Here is a 20,126-nt window from a genome sequence, read left to right on the forward strand (position 1 = left end):
CCAATCCCCATTTGCAGACATGTGCATGTGACTCTAGATCGGCCAATCATATCACCTTGGTAACAGCTGAGTTTGTGACTAGGATTTGTTTTCTTTTGCTGGTGGTTTTCAGTTAAGACTTAAGGCTTCAGTTGACACTTCTCCATCTGTATGAAGGATATGCACTGCACTGGGGGGAAAAAAAAACATGTTACTCCCAAACCAATTTGTATATAATAAATGGGATCATATATCAAATGTATATGGTGGTAAATTAGTCAACAAATCCCCTCTCCAGTGACGTAAGTGTGACATTGCTCCTCTTGTGTGGGTAGGATTTCTCTCTCCCTAACCTTGAGCATTAAAAAGGAACAAAAGAGAGGGATATGATCTTCAGGCTTTCCAGCTTCTGTTCTCTCTGGGAAGAAAGGGACACAGGAAAAAATCTGAAGAGCAGGGAGAAGAAGCCAAGAGGGTTTCCCACTCTCAACTTCATGACTTCAGAATACAAGCAAGGAAATCTGTATTCCAGGCCTGCTCGGCCTCTAGTTGAATACCAGTTGTGAGTGACCTAAACCAGCAAAGCGAAGCAAGGGGAAGACAGAAGGGGCTGATTACAAGAATTGTGAGAAACAATAACCCTTACTTGTCTTTCATACTGCTTTTACTGGTGGTTAATCAGGCAGCCAAAATGAATTGAATCAGACTGTGTTCTGCATTTTTTATGTAACTGCACATTGTCATTCACACATGCTATTAATACATTTATTTATGAAGTCTCTTGTTTTCAACCATCAGAAACAACCCTGGAAAAAAGAAAATGCATTAGAAAGTACTTGGGGGTGGGGACCAATATTGTGATGCTGAGAAATCTGGGATACTGCGGGGGCATCAATAACAATAGGTCACAGGAGTCTCTTCAAAACACTACCATTAACACCATAGTGCTGGGGCTGGAGAGATAGTGCAGCGGGTAGCGCTTGCCTTGCAGGAGGGACGACCTGGTTCCAACTCCAGCAACCCATGTGGTTCCCAGAGCCTGCCACGAGTGATTCCTGAGCTCAGAGCCAGGATTCATCTCTGAGCATCGCTGGTGTGCCCACAAATTAAAAAAAAAATCAAACAAAAATATTAACCCAATGCTAATGATTTTTGAACTAGTAATAATGTCCCAAAGCGGCCTGAGCAGCCCGGACTGGGCAATATCTACCTCGGGTTTAGTTCTGCTCGGGGTCAGGACCAGGACTTAAAAGACTGCAAGTAGTGCTAGGTGAAAACCCCGGGGCGGGGCCACACTGGAAACAAACTACAACTGGGGCAACACTGTATAATTCCACACACCAAAGGAGTTAGGCTACTGTAACATGTTGACAAGGTTAAAACCAGAGGAACTGGTGGAGTGATAGCGCAGCGGGTAGGGCGTTTACCTTGCACGAGGCCAACCCAGATTCGATTCCCAGCATACCAGATGGTCCCCTGGGCACCGCCAGGAGTAATTCCTGAGTACAGAGCCAGGAGTAACCCCTGTGCATCGCCGGGTGTGACCCAAAAAGCAAAAACAAACCAACCAACAAACACCAAACCAACCAACCAACCAACCAACCAACAACAACAAAAAAAAACCCAGAGGAACAGATGCTGCGAACTCCAATCTGTAAGCTGGGGGTGCACAGAAATGCCAGGAGCCCCGGGGCGTCCTCGCTGCCTGGTTCCTAAACCCAAGGAGGCCCTCCAAGACGGCTTGTCCTGCACGACAGGGGCCCCCTGGGACCTGATGCGGGGCACCGGCTGGGAGGCTGGCCCGCACCCCAGCGCGTGGCGCCCGGCGCCGAAGCTGCGCCCCCGCTCACCAGCGGGGCGGAGGGCCGTCGGCCGCGAGCGCGCAGGGGAGGCGTCGCTCCCGGCTCCGAGGCGGCGCCTCCGTCCCCGCCGCTGCAGCGACATCTTGCTCGGGAGGAAAGCGCGCGGGGAGCTGAGCGCTCGGAGCTGCTGCGCCACAGCTTGGGCTGGGCTTGGGCGGGGGGGGAGCCAGGCCGGCGAGGCGGGAAGGAGGTAAGCCGCGGGCTGCCCCCCGCTGCCCCCACACCTCGCTCGGAAGGCGCCCCGAGGAGCCCCGAGGCCACCCCACGCCCGATCCCCCCCGCACCCCCTCCGCCTCCGCTCTCCACCTCCCAGCCCCGGTTCCCCGAGTCCCCCTCGCCCTCGCCCGGAGCCTCCGGGCTTTCCCCCCTACGGCGCCGCGTCCGGGGGGCACCCCCCGCCCGGAGACCCCCCCACCCCCAGCCACGCTCCCCGGGAGCCCCGTCCGCCGCGGGACGGCCGGCGAGGTGCAGTGCCTCCGGCCCGGGTCCCCCAAGCCCGCCCCTTCCCGGACTGGCCTCCCGCCCCCGGCGGGCGTGGCTCCCCGTTTAAACGTCGCGGCGGGCCGGGGCAGGGGTGGGGCCGGCTTCTGTGTCGTGTCCCGGGTCCCGTAGGCAGCAGCGGCGGCGGCGGCGGCGCGGCGGGCAGCGGGGCCGCCGGGCGGCACCATGTCCCCGGGAAGCGGGGTGAAGAGCGAGTACATGAAGCGCTACCAGCAGCCGCGCTGGGACGAGTACGGGCCGTGCTACCGGGAGCTGCTGCACTACCGCCTGGGCCGCCGGCTGCTGGAGCAGGCGCACGCGCCCTGGCTCTGGGACGACTGGGGCCCGGCCCCCAACTCGGACGACTCGGCGTCCTCGGCGTCCTCCGGCGCCGGGAGCCCCGCGCCCCACGGCGCCCGGGCCTCGCCGCCGCCGCCCGCTGAACCTGCGGCGCGGGAGGCGGCGGAACCTGCAGCGCGCGCGCCCGCCGAGGAGCAGAGCGCGGAGCCCGCGAGGGCCACGGCTCAGACAGGTACTGGGTCCGGGAGCGGGGGCTGCAAAGGAGCCTCGGGGGTTGGAACCCGGGCTTTGTTTTTGGACATCGGAGCGGCTGGCTCGGATTCTGGGCCAGAGCTTCCTTTGGCGAGACCGCCCCTGTGCCAGGCAAGCATCTTCCTTTTGAGAGTCCGCCCCTGGTCAAAATAAGGAAGACGTCAGCTCCTCCTCCGCCCTCCCTTGCTTTCTATCAGCAGTCTGATGGCCTCGGGTTGAGCCCGGGTCTTGGCGAGGCTGTAGACCCCACTGAACTCCCATCTATTTGTTCCTGTCACTCTTTTTATTTTTCTAATGAGCAGACTCTCAAAGGTGACCCCAAGAACCTCTGAGCGGAGTTTCTGTCTATTGAATGGGACTATTGTTTTCTGTCTTTGCCCCCTGACCTCCCTGTGCTGGCTCTAAAGAATATTTTGCATTTGTTTAGGCAGACTGTGAATATCTCTTGGCTGGGAGCTGCGAATGCGTCTTTCAAGTGTTAGATTCTCTCTGCTGCTTGTCCACCCACTCAGAAGCTCGCAGAAGGAACTGTTGGATGTCTGTCTCAGGCCCTGAACCGGTTCATTCTTGTCTTAAAGGTTGCAGGATTGGGATACGCGGTTGGATAGTGACGGGTGCTAAGAGCCACACCGGACACCTTAGGTAGACCAGAACTAGCCCCGTTTCCTGTCTGCTACTTGCTGACTGTGGGCCTTGCTCATCTCTGGAGGTCCCATGGTTTTAAAGACTATTTCGCTTTAGAAAAAAGCAAACCCAGACTAAAACTGAGTGAGAGCTTAGTAACATGACTACAGCCAATGATTGTAGAATGTGGATTTTCTCATTCAACCTTCAAAACAATTCGGAGTTAGGATCATACTTTCCCCTACATTTTGTCGGATGAAAGCTCAGATGACTATAATGCTGTTTGTTTCCTGCACTGCGCTGGTAATCGGGCTCTCAGGTTTGTGTTTTTTGTTTGGTGTTTTGTTTTGATAGGACCACACTCAGTGGTGCCCAGGGCTTACTCCTCGTTCTGAGCTCAAGGATCCCTCTTGGTGGGGCTGAGGGACTGAACCCTTGCCAGGCCAGCACCTAAACCCTTTTACTGTCTTTTCGGCCCTCACTGAGACTTTGATCCTAGCATTGCAGCGAAGGCTGTTATTCCTAATATTGAACTGTTCTCAGTTCTTCATCTGTGACAGAGTTATCATTCTCCTTTTATTCTACTTGTGAATTCCCAGATTCCTCAGATGCTAGACTCCTGGTTTCAGCGATCATTGCTAAAAATTCCAACAGTGGAGGTGAGGTGGTAGGGAATATGTCTTCTAGTTTATTTCTGTGGGCACTGTCTTTCCAGCTTAATTATAAGCTGTGCATTATTGAATTAGGCCTTTCTTTCCCTTGTTAAAGAGTTGTTAGTTCTTTCTATAGGTGGGTGAATACTGTTTTCTGATAGCATTAAAGTCTGGGTTGTGGCTCTTTGTCTGAGTTCCTGATTGTTTTGGTTTCCTAAGAGACCAGGAGTCCTCCCATCACTAATATTTTCTCTGCTATTATTTCTGGTTTCCAGTTAGAGAGAAGGGACATCTCTGTTCTCAGGAGCTCCATTTGCAGGATTTGTTTGTTTGTTTTTGCTTTGCTTCTGCCTCCCACAGATCCTGTTAATTCCTGTGGTGGGCAGGATTGAAATTCAGTGTACAGGTAGTTTTTTTTTTTTGTTTTTTTTTTTTGCTTTTTGGGTCGAACCTGGCAATGCACAGGGGTCACTCCTGGCTCTGCACTCAGGAATCACCCCTGGCAGTACTCAGAGGACCATATGGAATGCTGGGAATAGAACCCGGGTTGGCCGCATGCAAGGCAAGCACCCTACACCCTGTACTATTGCTCCAGCCCCAGGGTATAGTTTTTTTATTTTTTATACTGGAATGGTGAGCACTCTTGCATTTCCTGTAAGACATAGACATTTGGTTCTTGCTTTAAGAGAAGATACACCCTTTCCCCCCACCCCAACCCCATTCCTCATCTAGAAACCTAGAATCAGGTTATCTTATTTGGTTGGTTTGTCACAGGCTACAGCAGCTACAGCAGCCTCTTGCCACACATACGCCCCAGCTGCCTGTTCCTTGGAGGGCTCTATGCATCTGCCCTGGTTGTATTTATTTGTGTTCAGGGCTTACTCTTAGCTCTGTGCTCAGGGATCACTTCTGTTTATTCAGGGGACCATAATGGGGCTGGGGATCAAACCCCAGTTGCAAGGCAAACACCTACCTGCTGCACTATCTCTATGGTCTCTGGCGTTTATCTATTCATTTTTAAATTAAAACTTGCTTAGAAAGATGTGAGGTGCTTTGAAAGAGAGGAAGGTCATGTGTGAGTTCAAACTGGGTGTGTTTGGTGGGGCCAAGAATGGTTCCCCCAGCTGACCACCAGCAACAGCTGAACAGGGAATGAAGGAACCAAGGCCACAGGCTGGTTGGTAGTCAGCGATCCTTTATTCAAGTCTCACAGTGTAGCTATATAGAAATCATGGAAGGTGAGGGTACACGTAAGTATCACTGTACCACTGTCATCCCGTTGTTCATTGATTTACTTGAGCGGGCGCCACTAACGTCTCCATTTGTCCCAGCCCTGAGATTTTAGCAGCCTCTCAGCCTCTCCTTACTCATTTTCCCTAATGATCAGAGGCTCTTTTCAAGGTCAGGAGAATGAGACCTATTATTGTTATTGTATTTGGCATATCGAATACACCACAGGGAGCTAGCCAGGCTCTTCCATGTGGGCGGGATACTCTTGGTAGCTTGCCCAGCTCTCTGAGAGGCACATATATATATGTATATTTAATATGTTTATATATATTTTTTTCCTTTATGATGATGTGTCCAGAAATATGTTCACTCATGCATGAGGCTTAGTCCGAGCGTGTGGAAAGCAGCGTGGAGTGTGGCAGTGGTGGGGTAGTGGATGTCGGCTGCTGGGGCTGGGTCCCTGGGGGTGGGGAGGGCTCGCATCCTCTGGGTACCCCTGGTGTGGGGTCCGGTGGCATGGTTATGGTGGCCTCATTTTATGCTTCCTTCCGGGGGATAGTATTCAACCCTACACAGATATAAAGCCCCTTCTTCAGGGGCAGTTCTTTTAGGAGATTAACTCGGGACAGAATCTCACCTGAGAGTTCAGCACTTATTACTAGGGTGGGATTCCATCTAAGGGTGTATTGCTTTCTCCTTTCCTTAGCAAAGAATCCATTTAAATAATCATACTAAATTTACTTCTTACTAATATTTCTAGTCATTTTGTGTGAACACAGTAAGAGATCTATTAAGTTTAAAGAGTGGCTCTTCCTGGGGACATCTTGCTATATATCCCAGACCACAGTCCTCAGGCCAGGTTAATCTTTCCTAACCCCAGCAGAGTCCTTATTCCTTACTTCTTTTTGGATCATGAGTTTGTTCCATGACTGTGTTCTTAACTTATTATACTTCTTATGGTGCTTAGCCTATCCCTTTTTGATGCCAGGGTAGATTACTGCTTGCCCTGGTTTCATCCTTGACCCTCACCAGGACCCTCCTTTTGGGCATGTTATGAAGGAAGGGCAACTGAGGCTTAAGTCAAGTAAATATGATGGATGCCCAGGAGTAAATATTATTCAGAGTCAACTAACTCCCATGTTATAAAAGCATAAAATCAACTCTCTTCCTGTGTCCATAGAAAAAAGGATATTTTAAAACCATGCAAGGGACATCAAGGAAGGAGTAAGGCTATATGGGATTATTAGTGTCTGATGGAATTGGTTGTTGCTTTGGGAGCACTGTGATGGGTACAACTCAGTAAACCTGAGCTCCTTGTGGGAGGAGCAAGGACAAACTAATATTATCCAACAAAAATATTTGAAAGCAAACATGTTCTTCTCCAGAGTGAAAATAAGCAAGCAAATATAGAGATAAGGAAGCAAGACCATGTTCAAGGGAGAACATCACCTTGAAGAGCAAGCGTCATATTTATTTTTATAATCCCTAAGTAACATTGTGTATAGGACATTTCTCAATTATTGTTTTCTTTATTTCAATCCTTCTCTTGTGGTTTTTCTTCCTCCCTCCCTCCCTCCCTCCCTCCCACCCTTCCTTCCTTCCTTTCTTTCTTTCTTTCTTTCTTTCTTTCTTTCTTTCTTTCTTTCTTTCTTTCTTTCTTTCTTTCTTTCTTTCTTTCTTTCTTTCTTTCTTTCTCTTTCTTTCTTTCTTTCTTTCTTTCTTTCTTTCTTTCTTTCTTTCTTTCTTTCTTTCTTTCTTTCTTTCTCTCTCTCTCTCTCTCTTTCTTTCTTTCTTTCTTTCTTTCTTTCTCTCTCTCTCTCTTTCTTTCTTCCTCTCTTTCTCTTTTCTTTTTCTCTTTCTCTCTCCCTTCCTTCCTTCCTTCCTTCCTTCCTTCCTTCCTTCCTTCCTTCCTTTCTTTCTTTCTTTCTTTCTTTCTTTCTTTCTTTCTTTCTTTCTTTCTTTCTTTCTTTCTTTTCTTTCTTTCTTTCTCTCTTTTTCTTTCTCTCTTTCTTTCTTTCTTTCTTTCTTTCTTTCTTTTTCTTTCTTTCTTTCTTTCTTTCTTTCTTTCTTTCTTTCTTTCTTTCTTTCTTTCTCTCTCTCTCTCTCTCTCTCTCTCTCTCTCTCTCTCTTTCTTTCTTTCTTTCTTTCTTTCTTTCTTTCTTTCTTTCTTTCTTTCTTTCTTTCTTTCTTTCTTTCTCTTTTTGGATCACACCCAGCAGTGCTCAGGGTTCTGAGCTATGGATTACTCCTTGTGGGACTTAGGGGACCAAATGGGGTGCTGGAAATCAAATCTGGGCTGGCTGCTTGCCATGCAAGTGCCCTGCTTCCCCTACTATCACTCCGGCCCCATGATTTGGATTCTTTTACTGCTCTCTCAATCATATACATGCCCTATCCCCACTGCTTTTTAATGCAGTCCTTGTAAGATTTGTTCAGTTCTCAGTATCTACAGTGTTGTGTCTGTGGATGAGGTTGCTCCAAGCTGCTCTGCAATGTTTGCCTTGGTCCCCTTTTCTTTCTTTCATATAATTAACATATCAGGTTCACTATCACTCCTGACATCTTCAGGCATCCCTCCCAGGGCCTCTGACCTACTTGCACTGGCCTGGTTGTTACCTGTATGGCCTGCTGCCCAGTACATCCTGGGAGGGCTCTGGGCTGCCCACCAGGGATTCAGTAGTTTTTCTTTGTTAGGAATGTTTGTTGTGAAATTCATGTGTGTTTTGGTTAATGCCTTCCTGGTGGAACTTATCGTTAGCAGCTTCCTAAGAGTGTGTGAGAGGTTTATTTCTGAGACCAAACGTCAGAAGACAGCATCTCCATCCTCATAATATTGCTGAGTTTGTGAGAGGGCTTAGAATTCTAGGTGAAAAGTAATTGTTTGTAAAGAAATCTGGAGGCATTTCTGTGTTTTGTAATTTTTTATAGTGCTGTTACAGTCCCATGTCATCTGATTCTTCATCCTTTGTAAGAGTCTTTGTCTATTGTGTTCTGAAATTTCCCCTTGACCCAAGTCTAATTTTTCCAGTGAATTAGGTGGCTCTTGCATTCAAATTCTAGTAAGTTTTTTTAAATATTATTTCCTCCTTTCTGTTATCTCTGTTCTTTTCTTTTTGAACTTAGACAAAAGTTATCATTCATAAATTTCTTCTTTAATTTTATACCCTACCATTTTAATTTGCCTTTCTATTATATTTTTCATTTGTAGTATCTAAATTTTTTGATTTGGGGCCACACTTGGCAGTGCTGATGAGCTCAGTGTCTGGGATCAAACCCAGTCCTCTCATGTGCAAAACATGTACTCCAGCCCAGTGAGCTTATCTTGCTAGCCCCTAATTATGTTTTTTTTTTTAAATAGTACTGTGATTTACAAAGTTGTCCATAATGCAGTTGTTTCAGGTATTCAATGTTAGAATACTGATGCTACCACCAGTATGATCTTCCCTCCACCAGTGTCCTGTTTCTACCCCACCAAGTTTGCTTCTTTAGCAGGGACAAACAAATCTATTTTGTATTGCTGTTACAACAAAATGGCAAATAAAATGATCAGAAAACATATTAATAAGTGTAATAATTTTATATCTCACAATGATGTTACCAGCGTCCTTGTCTGAGAATTCACTGAGCTGGTTGGTGCTCGTTGCACTTTCAGTGTGATTGCTTTTGCCCACTGGGCTTGGTGGGCTGCTATGCTACTTTCTTATCAGAGTTGCTGTGCTCCCACTGGACTGTCTGTACTACAGGATTTGGAGATATCAAGTCGGAGAAGGTGGCTTGGTGGCTTGATGAAGTTCCATTGTGGGGCTGGGCCGTTTCTATGCCAGAGGGTGTTGGGTCAGAAAGGGCCTCAGGTCAGAAAGGGGAACCTGCCTGCCCCATACTGAGAAGGCCCCAGCATTCTCAGCCCATACCAGTCTTATCTGGGTCAATTCAGTGGCATCATGTTCTTTTCCAGATTAGTTGTGAAGCTAGTTCTTTTTATGCCAGAAGATGTTGGGTCAGGGAGGAGACTGCTGGGCCTTTTTTTTTTTTTTCTTTTTGGGTCACACCTGGCAATGCACAGGGGTTACTCCTGGCTCATGCACTCAGGAATTACTCCTGGCGGTGCTCAGGGGACCATATGGGATGCTGGGAATTGAGCCCAGGTCGGTGGTGTGCAAGGCAAACGCCCTACCCACTGTGCTATCGCTCCAGCCCCAGGGCCTGGAGGTGGAGGTGATGGTGGGTTGGGAAATTGTAATTATTTGCAGAAGTGCTCTTTAGTTGTTTTCTGGGCCTTTCTCCCTTCCTTCTTTCTTAAAATTCTTTTTTCATAAGACAGCATTTTTTTTTTATTATTAAATTGAGGCTGGAGCAATAATACAGTGGGTAGGGCACTTGCCTTGTAATTGATTTCTGGCATCACATATGATTCGCCAAGCTTTAGTTGGCTTCTATGTTACTTTCTCATCTAATTTGGTGTGCTCTTACTGGGATTTCGGTACCGTGGAATTTGGAGGTGTGCAGCTGCACAGTGCAGAAACTTCAGGATCTGTAGAATTCAGGTGAGGCCGCAGAGCATCTTGGTGATGCCATAGAGTTTTAGGCCACAGGCTGTTGGCATGGTGGCAGCAGCTGGGTGTGGATGGGACTGCCAGGGTTTGGGCAGGGCGGGGACTTGGTCTGCCCCCGCACCCAGGGGCACCTCAGATGGGGGTGTCCCATGTGTCCCAGAATTTCAGTTGCTTGGCTTGCATCTCCTTGGAGATTTTGTTTGTGAATCTGCAGAGCAGGCCCGGTGAGTGAGTCAAAGTAGTCAGGGCTGTGGGAGGTGGGCAAGGCTGCCGGGGTCTCTGGAAGCATAGGGGGCTGGGGAGACTGCCCACCCCCACTCCAAGACGACCACAGATTTCCCAGCCCAACACCGGCTTGTCTGGGTGTACGTGGCTTGGTGTCTGTGCAGAGATTCCTTCAGTGAAGCTGTGGAATTAGGCCGTAGGTTGTTGGCATGGCAGTAGCAGTGGGCTGTGGCTATCTGACATTTTAATTTAATTAAGAAATTATTTTTTTTGTATTTTGGGCCACATAGGGCGGTGCTCAGGGCTTCACTCCTGGCTGCGCTGGGGGGACCATATGGGATCCCAGGGATGGAACCTGGGTGAGCCACCTACAAGGCAAGTGCCCTACCCGCTGTCCTGTCTCTCAGGCTCTCTACACTTTGTTATGAAACCTATTTTGTATGTTTTGTTGAGCAGGGAGGGGGCGGAAGCATGTTTGGACCACACCTAATTGTACCTGGACTTACTCCTGGCTCTGTGCTCAGGAATCATTCCTGGAGGTTCTGTGTGGAGGACACGTGATGCCTGGGATCAAACCCAGGTCTGCTTGTGCAAAGCAAGCATCCTACATGCTGTTGTGCTTTTCAATCACACCAGCCTATGATATTCTTTTTTTTTTTTTTTTTACTTCAGTGTTTGGTTCACACCTGGTGGTGCTCATGGCTTACTCCTGGCTTTGCACTTGAGATCACCGTGGTAGGCTCTGGGGACTATATGGGGTGCTGGGGATCAAACCCAGGTCAGCTACTTGCAATGCAGATGCCCTACCTGCTATACTATTGCTCCAGCTGCCCCCCTTACTCTTTTTTTAAAGGAAAAATTTATACCTAGAATGGTAGGATTGAAGAGATTACTTTTTTTGATTGCAGTTGTTCTTTAAGCAATGCCACTTTATTTATTTATTTATTTATTTATTTATTTATTTGCTTTTTGGGTCACACCCAGCAATGCATAGGGGTTACTCCTGGCTCATGCACTCAGGAATTACTCCTGGCAGTGCTCGGGGGACCATATGGGATGCTGGGATTTGAACCCGGGTCGGCCGCGTATGAGGCAAATCCCCTACCCGCTGTGCTATCACTCCAGCCCAGTCATTTTATTTTTAAGTTTTTTTTTTAATACAACAAAAATGTTTTTTAACAGTATCCTATTCTTTGTAGTTTTCTTTTTTAACTCAAAAAAAAAAAAGCTGTATTTTTTTTTGGGGGGGGGGATGCACACCTGGCAGTGCTCAGAGCTTCCTCCTGGCTCTGTGCTCAGGAATCCCTCTTAGCAGGCAACAGGATGCCAGGGATTGAACTTGGGTTGGCCAAGTTCAACCCAAGGCAAACTCCCTACCCACTGTATCACGGCTCTGGCTCCCAGGAGTTAGAGTACTATGAGTATTAAAGAGTATTATGGGTGGTCACTTCTCCAGGACATATACTAAAATTGGAATAAGAAAGAGATTAGCATGACTCCTGCGCAAGGCTGACACGCACATTTGTGGAGCGCTTTGTATTTTTGGGGCTGGAGACCCAGGACAGTGGGGAAGATGCTTGCTTTGCACACAGCCCTGGCATTCCATACGGCCCTCCACCCCAACACCACTAGGCATGATCCCTGAATGCAGAGCCAGGGTAAAGCCTGGGCACAGCCAAGTCTGGCCCCAAACACTCCCCATTGCTCCCTTGCACAGTGTTTTGGGAGTTCTGTCTGTATATGGCTGGGGTGCTTGTTAACGTTAACTTGATAGGGACTTCAAACAGTAATAGGACGGCCTGTTTGGTTGCAATAGCTTTCCAGCTCCTATTCTTGAGGGGAGCAGGGAGAAACCAAAAAAGGGATTTCATTCTTTATTAAATGATTGTTTTTAAGAGGGTATCATTCCTTATTTTCTGATTTAGGTAGATTTGCTCTACCTGGTGTTCCAAATCCATACTCTCCCTGGCTTTCCCTCATTTATCACTGCTTCTGCAGTTTGAATTTGGCCCTGGTACAGGGTTATATGGTTTTTTGTTTTTGTTTTTGTTTTTCTATTCCATGCTGTCTGTAGTCTATGCTGAAAGACTCCAGGGATGGGGCTGTCTGCTGAACCCTTGCATGTGACATCGTCGTATGTCTGGCCTTTTTCAGAACATGCTGGCTGGTCTCTGAGGGCAAGTGTCCCTGAGAGAGCCTTATGTCTTCTTGCTGGGGCACAGAGCACCGTTTCCTCACTTACTCTCTTCTCTGTTCTGTGTTTATAAAAGTCAGTTGTGTTCTAAGCAAAGACATATATTTTTTTTCTTTTTGGGTCACACCCGGCAATGCACAGGGTTTACTCCTGGCGGTGCTCAGGGGACCATATGGAATGCTGGGAATTGAACCTGGTCGGTTGCAAATGCCCTACCTGCTGTGCTATCGCTCTAGCCCCTGCAAAGACATGTTTATGAACTCATTTCCATGCTCTCATTTCTGACTTTTTTTTTCTTTGTTTTGGGGCCCCACCTGGTGGTGCTCGGTGTTATTCTGATTTTCTGCTCAGGAGTGACCTCTGGTGGTTCTCAGGAGACCATATGTGTGCCAGGGATGTAGTTAAGGGTCTCTGCAGCTGCATGAAAGACAAGTGCCTTATTTTATTTTAATAAAGTTGTTCACAATAATTGATTACATTTAATAGTCGAACGCCTTCCCACCAACATAGTTTGGATGTTTCCATCCCGAACCCCAACCACTGCCCCCGAAGCAGAACTGAAGTAATTTATTTTGTATTGCTTGTTATGAATAATCCGCTAAATCCAAAAAGGATTTCTTAGAGCAAAGTGTGTGAAGATTGTTGTATTTCACCCAGGAGCCATTAAGCCCTTCTTAATGTTACTAATAACATTAGTAACATGTTATTAAAGGTTGACCTTGCATGTATGTGTGTGTATATATGTATATATGTGTGTATATTTGTGTATATATATGTATTTGTGTATATATATACACAAATATATATATTTGCCCCCAAGAACTCCATCAAATATGGGGTGCTACTCTTTATATATCAGTGGTGTAAAGTATGAGAATATGTATGCTCCATAGTTGAAGTCAGCCTCATAAACTGGGGGAGAAGGCAACTGGAATAGAGAAGGGATCACTAAGTCAATGATGGTGGGAGGAATCGTTTGGGATGGGAGATGTGTGCTGATAGTAGACAAAGGGCCAAATGTGATAGCCTCTCACTATCTGTATTGCAAATCATAATGCCAAAAAGTAGAAAGTATGGGGGAAATTGTCTGGCACAGAGGCAGGGGGCGGGCTGGAAAGGGGCGGGTGTACTGGGGACATTGGTGGTGGAGAATGCACTGGTGGAGGGATGGGTGTTTGATCATTGTATGACTGAAACTCAAACATGAAAGCTTTGTAACAATATTTCACGATAATTAAAAAAAAAAAGTAAGAAACACTGCCTGCCAGTTTCCCAGGCACTGCTGACAGAATTTAGTACTGTCATCTTCAGTACTAAATCTTCATCATCCCTGGGAATCATCTTCATTATCACTCCTGCATTTGCTGAGAGGTGCCCTCAGAACAGCAGCCCTCATCTCTGCCTCGTCCTACTGGGAACACGTAGCTGGGCCTCTGCTCAGTAACTATGGAAACCACTCCATTGTGAAGGAGTGAGCCTTTCCGATTGAGTCACCAGCTGGAGCTGGGAAATCCCATAGGGACCATTGCCCACGATCATGAGGTGTCAGAAGAGAAGGGAGTTACAGAATCTGAGCTGAGCTACTTCAAAACTAAACTTGTGCAGTTGCTGAGTAATTTCCACCAATCCAGACCTTCCCCTGAACCCAGACATAAAGATTAATGGGTTCAGGGGACTGTGGAGCAGACCATAGGATGTGATGCTTTCTGCTTTTCATATTTAGTTGAGACCTTAATCTCAGAGAGTGGTAGTTACATTTGAATGGATAGCTCAACCCCATGTGTTTGTTGTTTTGTTTTTTAATAAGATTCTTTTTGTTTGTCTTTGGGCCACACCCACTGATGCTCAGGGGTTACACCTGGCTATGCACTCAGGAATCACTCCTGGTGGTGCTGGGGGACCGTGTGGGGTGCCAGGATCAAACCCCGAAGTCGGGATCAAACCCCGGGGTCACCTGTGTGCAAGGCAATTCTCTACCCACTGTACTATCTCTTTAGCCCCTCTTGAATTTTAATAGGACAAACTGTAAGCTATTCTGTTCATTTCTTTTCATATTTCTGCTTCATGTGAAACTTGTGAATGAACTGTGAGTGAAAATATTGCTGAATTAAGCATCATACATTTTTCAACCCCAATATTATATGTGCAGCTGATTTTATAGCATTTCATCTGTTTTATCTTCCTTTTTTTTTTTTAAAGCACTGCCAGAGACAAATGTAAAAGAAAAACCTGAGCAGCAGACCAGAACAAAAGAGACTGACAAATCACCTAACAGTGTTGAACCTCACCAACAAAGTGCCTTACTTGCCAGAGGAAGTAGGAAAACAGTCAGAAGTCCTCAAAGGTCCTCCAGTAAAATAAAAGAAAAGCATCCATTCGCTCTTTATGGGTGGGGAGAGAGACAGACGGATACAGGAAGCCAGAAAACACACAATGTCTGTGCTTCTGCCCCAGTCCATGAGGTGGGTTGTGAGTCCTGTGCTCTGCTTTCCATTGGGGGTCGGAGCGGGTTTATGTTTCTTCCGGGGCTTTATACCCTTGACTCCAGGGATGCCTTGGGGTTGTGGTAGATATTAGGAATGAGGAGGGTGGGCCTAGGAAAGCTGAGCATTGATTGGCAAAAAAAAAAAAATTGGGGTGCTGATGACTTGGATATCAAAGGGCTTTGTTGGAAGTTTACACCTGAAATCTATATTGATACAGGGTCACAGCAGTAGTGGCCTGGTCAAGCTCTTCAGTTTTCAGGGCATAGGTGGGGATGATGAGAAGCAGGAGCTACCAATAAAGGGTACAACCAGGGTTGCTGTTGCCCATTTAGATTACATTCTCTTTTTACTGGTTTGTTTTGTTTTGTTTTGTTTTTTTGCTTTTTGGGTCATACCTGGCGATGCTCAGGGGTTACTCCTGGCTCTGCACTCAGGAATTCCCCCTGGTGGTGCTTGCAGAGCCATATGGGATGCTGGGATCGAACCCAGGTCGGTCACATGCAAGGCAAACGCCCTACCCGCTGTACTGTCGCTCCTGCTCCCTGTGTTCTCTTTTTAAAACTTTTTAAAGTTCATTTTTAATTATGGGGTCACACCCCGGGGTGCTTAGGGCTTACCCCTGGCTTTGCACTCAGGCATCATTTCTCACAATGCTCAGAACCAGTAAGGTGCTCAGGATGGAACTTGGGTCGGGTGCATGCAAGGTAAGTGCCCTGCTCACTGTACTCAGACCGAGATTGTGTTCTCTTATGTTTCTGAATCCTTTTGCTTTGAAAATCTTTGTTTTCTTTGTTATTTCTCTGGCTCCTTTGTAATTAATTGACTTCTCTGGGTTTTGTTTGGTTTCTGTTTGGGAGCCACACCAAGCCATGGCTTACTCCTCACTCTTTTTTTTTTTTTTTGCTTTTTGGGTCACACCTGGCGATGCACAGGGGTCACTCCTGGCTCATGCACTCAGGAATCACTCCTGGAGGTGCTCAGGGGAACCATATGGGATGCTGGGAATTGAGCCCAGGTCGGTGGTGTACAAGGCAAACACCCTACCCGCTGTGCTATCGCTCCAGCCCCTTACTCCTCACTCTTCACTCAGAGATCACTCCTTGCAGGGCTCATGAAACCATATGGGATGCTGCAATTGAACCTAGTTTGGCCTCATGCAAGGCCAGTGCTGAACCTACTGTACTGTATTGCTCCAGCCCCCATTATTGGCTCCCCTGTCAGATTGCTTCTCATCTACCAAACTCCTTTTTGCTCTTTGATTAAGTTCAAATGATTGTATTTTCTCTTGCTATTCCAATGTGCCTAATGCCTTTTACTCCTGGGAGCTTTTATTCATTCTCTTTTAACTTCACCCAGATTTGTCTCTGTTTGGAGTCCTCATCACAGGTTATGATGAAAGAATATTCATGTATAGAACCACAAAGTCATAGTAAATGTTAGTATTAATGCATCACTATAACTCAAACAAAGAATGAATGCAAAGTAGCAGGAAAAGAATGTCAAACTGGGGCCGGAGCGATAGTACAGAGAGTAGGGCATTTGCCTTGTATGTGGCCGACCCAGGTTCGAGTCCCAGCATCCCATACGGTCCCCCAAACAATGTCAGGAGTGAATCCTGAGTGCAGAGCCAGGAGTAATCCCTGAGCTTCATCAGATATGACCATAAAAGATAAAATGGGGGTGGGGGAAGAATGTTAAACTGTTTATATTTTGAAAAAAAAAAGGGGGGGGGCTGGAGCAATAGCACAGCAGGTAGGGCGTTTGCCTTGCACGCGGCCGACCCGGGTTCGATTCCCAGCATCCCATATGGTCCCCCGAGCACCACCAGGGGTAATTCCTGAGTGCAGAGCCAGGAGCAACCCCTGTGCATCGCTGGGTATGACCCAAAAAGCAAAAAAAAAAACAACAAAACTGTTTATATTTTGATTAAATACTCAAATAATAAATGTAGCTGTCTGGACCCAGCCAAATGATATGTTTTGAATTGATATTTGAGACAACAAAACTGGCTTAACAAAGGTAATCCCTCAAGAGATCAAATTTAACAGGCTTTGTTTGTCACATTTTAGGTGGTAAAATTCCTGGGTATTTTTTTTTTTAGCATTTTGCATAACATATTTTATGTACTTTAATGAGAAGCTTATTCATGCTTAATGCTGAAGAGTTGCAGTTATTTCTTAGATCCATTTTTTAGAGGGCTCTGCAAACAAACTACTTATCACTTATATATAAATTTAGTACAGTGGACATTTTCTGTTGCTCTTTGTCACTGCACAGCCAGTAAACCACAGGCCTCAGGAAGAGGCGGCTTCTATAGAACCTCTGGTAAACAGAACACTTGTGAAGAGTGACGCAGACAGCTCTGCTGTGACCTCAGGGAGGCTTTATTGCAGATATTCTCGAAAATGAGGACAGCCACCGTTTATTGTTATTCTTATTTTTCAACTCCCTTTAGATTCATGAATCAGCACTACGAGCCAAAAACAGAAGACAGGTGGAGAAAAGGAAACTGGTTGCTCAGAGGCAGCGTGCTCACTCTGTTGACGTGGAGAAAAACAGAAAGATAAAGTCTTCCTCAGAGAATCCATGGATAACAGAATACATGAGATGTTATTCGGCAAGAGCGTAAAGAAAGAGACTGAGGCCTGGGCAGCTTCTTTTAAAATGTATAAATGACAGAAATAAAGGAACAAAAACTCCAAAAGAAACCGGACACAGGTTTAAGAAAGCAAATGATTCTGGAAGGTTTTTTTTAATAGGGAATGTCCAGAAGATTATTCTATTTTGATGCCTCCCAGTCTCCTACCTCAACAGTAGGGTAAAGTATGAAGCCATAGACACTTGGTTATTTATGAAGATAATTCCAGAAATCTTTGATAATCTTACAAGGGTTTTTGTTTTAAAGCATCTTAATATTTTAAGATATGGACACCCAATGCCTTTAAATGGCTATGGATGCTTAACACTCTGTATTCTTCTCTGAAGTTTAGGTGGACCCTGTTTCATCCTATTGTGAATAATTTCCAGATTCCAATCACTTCATCTTGCAGCATAAAACTCATTTTCCTTACTTGTGGTTTTCTTTATGAAGAAATATTAAGTAAAAGTGAGTTTTAACATTAATACTGATTCCATGTATAGTGAAACTATATCCCTAAAAAAATTAAATTTGTATTTCAGTTTTGCACTTCATGTAAACTGAATTGTGATATCTAGGAGTTATCTGGAGTGGATAAGGATTATATATTTTTCTTTAAGTTATCATCCAGGCACTTATTTAATAGTTTGATCGTTCAAATGCATTCCAATAAGTGCCAGTGTACTGTATTTAGAGTGGTACTGAAATTTCTTTTCTTTCTTTCTTTCTTATTTTTTTCTTTAAGAACACAACAGAGAATTAGTCACCAGACTTCAATCTGACCTGTAGACACATACCTGCTGTGAACTTTTACCACTTCTATAATAGTTGACAGTGATTTTTAGAACTTATAAACATATTGTGTTACATTTGGGGGCAGGGTGAAAATACTAAGATCCCCATTAAAAATATAGCCCACCTCTATTCTTAGTACATCTCCCCACCCCCATCACTAATAACAAAGTCTTGAGTGATGTACGTTATTCAGACTTTGTGTGAAATCCATCATTCCTAGATTCCCAGCAAGTAGATCTTATATTATACTTAATGAGGAAAAAAGGGTGGTATGTATAGAAATGCGCCTTCTCTATAAAACATTTGCTTTGGGGGTAGAATAAATGGTTTTATGAAATTCTGGTTCATCCAGCATGGACAAGAATATTTATAGAAAGAATGAATGCTAGATTCTTTAAAAAAGAAAAGAAAGTTACTTTACAATTTTAGCACCTGGAGATGTGAAAGTTTAGTATTAGATAAATACTAAATATTTACCCGTGATATTTTTACTTAGGTCTTTGAAGTATTCTGTTTATTTTTTAAAAGAACACAAATCTATTTTATTCCACATAAAATTGTCAGAGTATTGTCTTATAAATGAACTTTGAAAATTCATGCTGAAAATCTTGAGCTTTTTAAAAGACATTTAAAATATTTGTATTGTTTTGACTTTATCTTGAGAGTTCTTAGTCTAGTCCATGAGCTGTATATTTGATAAGAGGAAGTTCTGTATATTGTCCAAAACAACTTTGCTAGTAGTCTGGTGCATTTTATTGTTATTAAAATCCTTAGGCACTGCAGATACCTAAAATATCAAATTAATGTGACAATTGTGAAGTGGTAGCTGACTGTGAAAACTATTCCTTGAAAACCTCTTCTTGCATGTGGGGTTTTAGCCACGCAACTCAAGCATTCATGTTGCATTTGACAATCTTAGGGAAGAGAGTTTTTGAGGAGTGGCTCTGGCCCTTATGGACTGCCCTTGAAGCTCAATTTCCTCTAGGTTCTGATTGAGTCAGACCCTCCTTAATGTGCTTATTCCTAAGAACTTCAGATGGAGAAAATCTAGAAGGCAAAATTTCAGTTCTTCCCTCCCCTTCATAGAAGATAAATAAAAAAGATTTTTAAAGTACTTTTAATGTGCATGAACAATGACTGAATTAATATGAATTAATATGTGAGCCATTACTGTGTCCCAAGTCACTGGTTGGTTAGTTTCTTTTTATTTCTTAACTTTTGGGGGTAAAAATGACCTTTTGATCCTATTTTTAAAAGTTGTGCCAATTTGACGGTCCTACTTTTTCTTCTCTCATTCTAAAAACTAATGTAGTTGTAACCATGTTCTTTATTCTTGGAATAATTTGCAAGATAGTGAGACAATTCAACCTTTCACGTTGAAAAGTTTGAAACTTTGAGAATCTGGTAATATTTAAATTATGTAATAAAATTGCTATATAAGATTTTTAAAATTTTTGGTTTCGAGTTCTTAATTAAAACACTTTGCCATAAACATGCTTTTGTTTTCTATTATTTCTACTAAAGAAGTTATATAATATTGAATGACATTTTGTCATAAGGTGAATGAGAGGTAAATAGGAATCTGGTGGTGATGGGGGGTTGTTTGGGTCACATCTGCCTGTGCTCAAAGCTTATTCTTGACCTTTGCTTACTACAGGGTTTTGAGGATCACTCTTGGTGATGCTCAGGAAACTTTATGGCTGTGCAGAGGATTGATGCAGGGTGAGCTGTGTGCAAGGCAAGCACCTCACTCCTGTACTATTTCTCTGCCCCCTAAAAAACTTTGATATGAATTTGTCCCTAAAACGCTTTGATATTAGACATTTTGATTTTGTTTTCTGGGATAACTCAATTT

At 44.9% G+C, this 20,126-nt stretch overlaps 1 protein-coding gene and 1 pseudogene across 2 annotated transcripts; both read left to right on the forward strand.

The window, feature by feature from the left end:
* Nucleotides 1–1,919: 1,919 nt before the first annotated feature.
* CCSAP (centriole, cilia and spindle associated protein) lies at nt 1,920–19,763 on the forward strand. Of its 2 annotated transcripts, XM_055147210.1 has the most exons (4): nt 1,920–2,031; nt 2,454–2,853; nt 14,552–14,814; nt 17,294–19,763. In XM_055147210.1, the coding sequence occupies exons 2-4, from the start codon at nt 2,508–2,510 to the stop codon at nt 17,465–17,467; spliced, it is 783 nt and encodes a 260-aa protein (XP_055003185.1). In that variant the 5' UTR covers nt 1,920–2,031; nt 2,454–2,507; the 3' UTR covers nt 17,468–19,763. The 2 variants fall into 2 exon arrangements, with proteins under 2 accessions (XP_055003185.1, XP_055003186.1); XM_055147211.1 differs by lacking the exons at nt 1,920–2,031; nt 2,454–2,853 and adding an exon at nt 3,347–3,816.
* Nucleotides 11,602–11,702, forward strand: LOC129398982 (U6 spliceosomal RNA; annotated as a pseudogene).
* Nucleotides 19,764–20,126: the final 363 nt, after the last annotated feature.

This window comes from Sorex araneus, chromosome 9 (assembly GCF_027595985.1).
Source record: "Sorex araneus isolate mSorAra2 chromosome 9, mSorAra2.pri, whole genome shotgun sequence".
Taxonomy (NCBI): Eukaryota; Metazoa; Chordata; class Mammalia; order Eulipotyphla; family Soricidae; genus Sorex; species Sorex araneus.

What these genes read in the sequence shown, in the direction of transcription:
- CCSAP (XM_055147210.1), top strand. Translation starts at nt 2,508, where the DNA reads ATGTCCCCGGGAAGCGGGGTGAAGAGCGAGTACATGAAGCGCTACCAG. An exon ending in GAGGGCCACGGCTCAGACAG is followed by an intron (nt 2,854 to 14,551) that starts GTACTGGGTCCG and finishes TTTTTTTTAAAG; the next exon opens with CACTGCCAGAGACAAATGTA. An exon ending in CTTCTGCCCCAGTCCATGAG is followed by an intron (nt 14,815 to 17,293) that starts GTGGGTTGTGAG and finishes AACTCCCTTTAG; the next exon opens with ATTCATGAATCAGCACTACG.